The 6,000-nt window shown below is 34.2% G+C and overlaps 1 protein-coding gene across 1 annotated transcript; it reads left to right on the top strand.

Moving 5' to 3' along the window:
- Window positions 1-2,870: 2,870 nt before the first annotated feature.
- Window positions 2,871-5,135, top strand: LOC121751132 (protein DETOXIFICATION 35-like). The gene is given in 8 exon segments (XM_042145851.1): window positions 2,871-3,216; window positions 3,364-3,775; window positions 3,778-3,925; window positions 4,006-4,062; window positions 4,249-4,487; window positions 4,563-4,681; window positions 4,770-4,856; window positions 4,965-5,135. Coding segments are annotated over 8 exon segments (1,422 nt in total). The 5' UTR covers window positions 2,871-2,943; the 3' UTR covers window positions 5,052-5,135.
- The last annotated feature ends 865 nt before the right edge of the window (window positions 5,136-6,000 follow it).

Below are 6,000 nucleotides of genomic sequence, written 5' to 3'. Positions count from 1 at the left end.
ATGGACTACTAAACCCTTGGGGAAAGGATATGACTTCTCCCCCTTAGGAAATTGATAGAACATCATATCGAAGTAATGTACAAATAGATCGTCATAATGTAGCATTTCTATCAAAATAATGTACAGAATAATATAGCACATCAGTACGTAGTGTAAATATTGGGTTACATAATGCATAAATGCTTTTTAAAAGAAGATATAGATGAGTATATAGAACAGATAATGTACGAGCGCCATTTAAATAATGTAGTAAACCAAAATCGATATCCATCACCAAACCATAAATTGTAAATTGACCGAATAATTGTAGAAGCACTAAAACAAATACCAAAAATTCAATTAACGAACGACATACAATAGAGAACCTAAAATTGAATTTCGATAATGAAAGAAAATGACCTTTGATTTACAAAAAATGTAGTTTTCAGTATACAAGAAGTGAAATTATTGTTCAATCATTGGATTTCGATTAGAAATTTTACCTGCTTTCGGGCTACGGATACAAACGGCGACGTCTGGTTGTGACAAAATAGCAAAATCGACCCTCGAATGATGAGAACAAGATCATAGTTTGTTTTGGTTCAATTTCCCGTCATCCTTGCAGCACGAATCAGGATTTTTTCTTGATCTGTGGATGTAAAACGACGCGGTTAGGGTTTGGGAAGAAGGGAGAAGTGAGGAAGTCGCGACTATGAAAGAGAATGGAATGAGGGATATGTCAATTGTCTCTCCAAATAACCACGTAATTTTCGCATTTGCAGTTTTGAAACTGCTGATATAATTTATGTGTTTACAGTTATACCCTTATAATGTACCAATTAGACCTAATAATGTAACACAGAGTCAGATATCTCATCATCATCTAGTCCATCCAACATCTTAATCTAATGGTTGATATTAAGTTGGAACTTAACACTAAGGGGGCAATAGGAGCTTAATGTTCCCCTATATATATGTATATATTAGTTTTATAATAAAATGTGAGTGTAATAAATTGGTGGACTGTGATACTTACTTACCATTTAGTTTTGGGACAGTGGGAGTTATAAGTACTTCGTTTGTCCCACAATAGGAGTCATATTTGGTTTAAGCACTGGTTTTAAGAAATATAAAGAAAATTAGGTTGAATAAGTTAGTGAAATGTGGATCCTACATAAAAATATATGTATATATTAGTTTTATAATATAACGTGAGTGTGATAAATTGGTGGATTGTGAGGCTTACTTACCATTTAGTGTAGGGACGGATGAAAATGGCAAAATATAACTCTTGTTGTGGGACGTAAAATATATAGTATCACAACTAATAAATTATTATTATTGACTTCAACTTTAGTATCATATAGCAGTAAAACATTTTTTTAAAATAATATTTTAATCATAAATTAAAAAATCAGTGTAAAATAATTACTGAATTTATTTTAAAAAAGAATAAATCTAGAAAAGAGATGTTAAAATCTAATTAGAGAAGATGAATTAATAAAACAACAATAACCAAATAGAAAGGAAATAGAAAGAGTAATAGCGTAAAGTTATTAGAGCATTAAATGAGATATTTGAATCAGAAATTTACTAAAATGCCATTTTATGGCCCGTCATAGTATGGTTGTGTCATAGACTCATAGTATGGTTGCGTAGCATTACCCAATAATAAACTTACAAAGAAAACTAAAAAGTAATAAATTCCAAACCGTCAAGCTGAATGATAACTTCAATCTGTAGCGTGAAAAACAAAGATGAAAAATGGATAAAAATTATGTTTGAAACAAATGCAAAAAGTGGAAATGATGATGTCTGGGATTCGATAGAGGGCAGTGGCCACTGAAAAAAAGGATAGAAAAAGTGGCATTTTATTTTGCGGCACTCCAGTGGAATAGCATGATACATATATATTCCGCAGATTCAATTTCTTATAATTGTGTTTCATTACATAATTTTTTTAAGCTTTTCGTTTAAATTTGAATCGACACATCAAAGATACTATAATCTTTGCAATTTTTAAAACCACAAAATTGATCAGAATCCGTCGAATTTGAAATGATGCACAATTTTGGTATTGCACAGACAGAACATTGTCAACTTTAAGTATAGTAAACTTAGTTAGTTAGTTTCATCCTTCACCATGATATTGTATTACTGCTTAAAATCGGGTTGAGAAAATACTACTACAAGCTTAGTACATTACAACTCTAATTTCGTATGTTTGTTGGTGTTTTCCTATGCTGTGATTATTGTATATGAATAGACTCATGTCCAAATTTTGTTATATGCAATTTGTGGTATTACAAGAAAATCCAAAATGATCTTTTTGATAATGATATTTGTTTGGTTAATGTTGGATATGCTGTGATTATTGTAGTATATAATGATTCCCCCCCCCCCCCCCAATTTTTCTTCTTTTTTACCCTGTCTTATCCCCTCCTATAATCACCAAACTTCTTCCTTCACACCCTTGAATCACCATCTTCTTCAATTATTCTCTTATTTTTCATCAAAATTCTGTCATTATTCTATTTTTTTTCTTCTTCTAAGAATGGAATTCCATCAAACAATTAACAACTCTGTCATCAAAATAGATAATGAAATTTTATCTATTTTAACTAAATTTTCAATTTACTTAATCAACCCATATTAATTAAGGAAAATATAATAATTACTATTTCCTTCATATAAAAATCCTCATCCCCCAAAACAAATTAAAATAAAAAATATAAAGAATTTTTGGATATTTAATGAAAACTGAAAAATATTCCAAGGAATCTGAACTCCCACTAGATGATTATGCCTCCAGAATTTAGATTTTAGTAGGAAGGCTTAGCTGGAAAATAAGCATTGTTATTTAGTGTGTGTTTGTTAGAGATTCTATAGGACTTGTAGTGCCTATCCACCCACACATAAAACTATTTTAAATCAGATAATTTAGTCTGAGTGAAACGACTGTGGATGGAGGCGCCTCTGCTTGAAGGCGAGGTTGTTCTGATCGGATACGACGGAGACTACGCGGCGGCGGTGAAAGGGGTGAAGTCATGGTGGAGGCTCTGGTGCATAGAGTCGGCCAAGTTGTGGCGAATCGGCGGCCCTATCGCTTTTCAGATAGTCTGTCAGTTCGGAATGACTTCCGCCACCACCGCCTTTGTTGGCCATCTCGGCGATATTCAGCTCTCCGCCTTCTCCATCGCCCTCTCTGTCGTCAGCACCTTCGCCTTCGGCTTCTTGGTCAGTTTATATTAATATTTATTATTATTAATATCATCTCTGTTACATATTGTTACAGACTCAATGTCCTGTTCCATAGACTGTTTGACTTTGACTAGTCTTTTGGGATGAATTCTATTGTTTCGTTTGTAATACCAAATTTTTTAGCTTGGCATGGGGAGTGCTCTAGAAACCCTATGCGGGCAGGCGTTTGGCAGCGGGGAAGTTGAGATGCTCGGGGTTTATATGCAACGATCTATTGTTATTCTCTTAGGGACTTGCGCCCTCCTCTCGCCTCTCTACATCTTCGCCACTCCCATTCTGAGATTACTCGGCCAGAAGGAGGAGATCGCTGCCCCTGCCGGAGTCTACACCCTTATGATTCTCCCTCAGCTCTGCTCCCTCACTATCACTTTTCCCACTCAGAAATTCCTGCAAGCACAGAGCAAAGTCTCTGGGCTTGCATGGATTGCTGCATTCTCTCTGGCTTTCCACATCCTTCTGTGTTGGCTATTCGTTTACGTTCTTGGGTGGGGAGCCACTGCTGCGGCTGTGGCTTTCGATCTCACTAGTTGGGGCACTCTGCGTTTCACGAGATTTGGGGCTTCTTGAAGCTGTCGTTGGCGTCTGCCATTATGTTGTGCCTGGAGATTTGGTACATGATGAGCATCATCATCCTCACTGGTCATCTTGATAATGCAGTCACGGCCGTTGGCTCACTTTCGATATGGTAAATATCACATGATTTCACTTACATTAGTATGGGATGCTTAATTGTTTATGGCTGGTTGATTTCTTCTTGTGATTTAGCATGAATGTTAACGGTTGGAAATCCATGGTTTTCATAGGAGTCAATGCTGCTATAAGGTGAGAACCATATCAATTCGTTCACAAAACAAATTAGTTCCTGACTCAATATCAGTTCACAGATTCATGAATATCAGCAAGTTTTGTGATATCGAAAATCAACAACTGATATTGTTCTCAATTCTCATTTTAATGTGACTTTCATTTGATCACAACTCTAGTCGTCATGTAAATGTATATTTGAAGCGTTCGAGTGTCAAATGAGTTGGGCATGGGGCACCCTCGAGCAGCAAGATACGCAGTGTACGTGACCCTCCTGCAGTCACTAGTGATAGGGATTGTCTGCATGATACTTGTGCTTGCAACTAGAAACCACATCGCTCTCATATTCACCGACAGTCAAGATATGCAGCGCGCAGTAGCTCGCCTCTCCGGCCTACTTGGGATCACCATGCTTCTCAACAGTATTCAACCGGTCATATCAGGTCCAATTACACTTATTTAAATATGTATCACTTACACATACAATACAAACATGGAGTATTATTTAAATGAAGCAGGTGTGGCCATAGGAGGAGGATGGCAAGCCCAAGTAGCTTACATAAACTTGGCATGTTATTACGTCTTCGGTCTACCCCTTGGTTACGTTCTCGGTTATGTGGCCAATCTCGGAGTCGTGGTAACACAATTATTCACTAAGCCTCATGAATCTAGCTAGTTTAAATGAATAGATTCAACATCTTGTATCTCAATTGTGTGAGTGACAGGGACTGTGGGGAGGAATGATAGCTGGAGTTGGTTTACAAACATTACTACTCTTGCTGCTTCTTTACAGAACTAACTGGAATAAAGAGGTTAGTTAGTTTGCAGGATGTCTTGAATTCATCCACTTTCCTATGGAAGTGAAATTGAAATTAAATTAACCTTGCAATAACATATGATAAAATTATGTGAATTTGCAGGTAGAGCAAACGACAGAACGCATACGAAAATGGGGAGGTCAACACATCAAAAAATCAACAATTCCTATCAACCATGGAATAATATAGCACACCATTTTCTTTAACCGTAAGTATCAACTTTTATAGTTTTATTATTGAAACTTCACTCCAAGTCCAAAGGTGGAGTCGTTACACAACATATCATAGGTGGACTAGTTATATTTATCAAAAAATAGTAAGAGACTATTACTTTTTAGAATAATTGCAGGAAACAATTGATTTGAATAAATTGAAGAGATTGTAATTGATAAGTTGAAAAATGAGATAAAAATTGATACCATTACAAAGATTGGAGATAAAATCTATAAATTTCAAATTTCATGATGGGATTGTAAAATTATTAAAGGTTAAGATATGTATTAAATCATTAACCTATTTTTTTAAAAATCAGAGTTTGATTTCTCATCTTTCCCATTTACTTCAAATAAATGGAAAAATATTGAAATTAAAATTTAATTTTATGTATTTTATAAAGTTAGGGGAGTTTTATATTGCTAACTCAATACTTAATTGCTAACTATAATTAAATAATAACCCTTAGATATTCAAATCAAGGGCCTAGATCATCAACCCTGAAATATCAATACGATCAACAAAAAACGTAAATAAAGGTATTAAGGTCAATTTACAACAAATTAGTTGTAACTAACTTTTGAAAAATATCACATAACTTTAAAATGTACTATATAACTTTCTCGATTTAAATTATTTTTTCGCACGACATATATCAAATTAAAGATAATTTCATAAAGATCTAACGAGATTTCACGTGCATATGTTCCGATGTCAAAATTTAAATTTTTTTTTGAAAATTTGAAATTTTTTCGTACAACAACAATTGTCAACATAGTATATAAAATATATCAATATAATACATATATAATGTCATTTTTAAAGCAATGTGTTGACATTCTCAAAGCATTGTGTTGATATTTTCAAAACACTGTATTGACATTTTCATCCAAAACCCTAATTTGATAGTTTTTTTTATCAATTT

The sequence above is a fragment of the Salvia splendens genome, chromosome 10 (assembly GCF_004379255.2).
Source record: "Salvia splendens isolate huo1 chromosome 10, SspV2, whole genome shotgun sequence".
In the NCBI taxonomy this organism is placed as follows: domain Eukaryota; kingdom Viridiplantae; phylum Streptophyta; class Magnoliopsida; order Lamiales; family Lamiaceae; genus Salvia; species Salvia splendens.
Note: the sequence above shows the minus strand (reverse complement) of the source record. Positions and strands in the feature narration are given on the sequence as shown.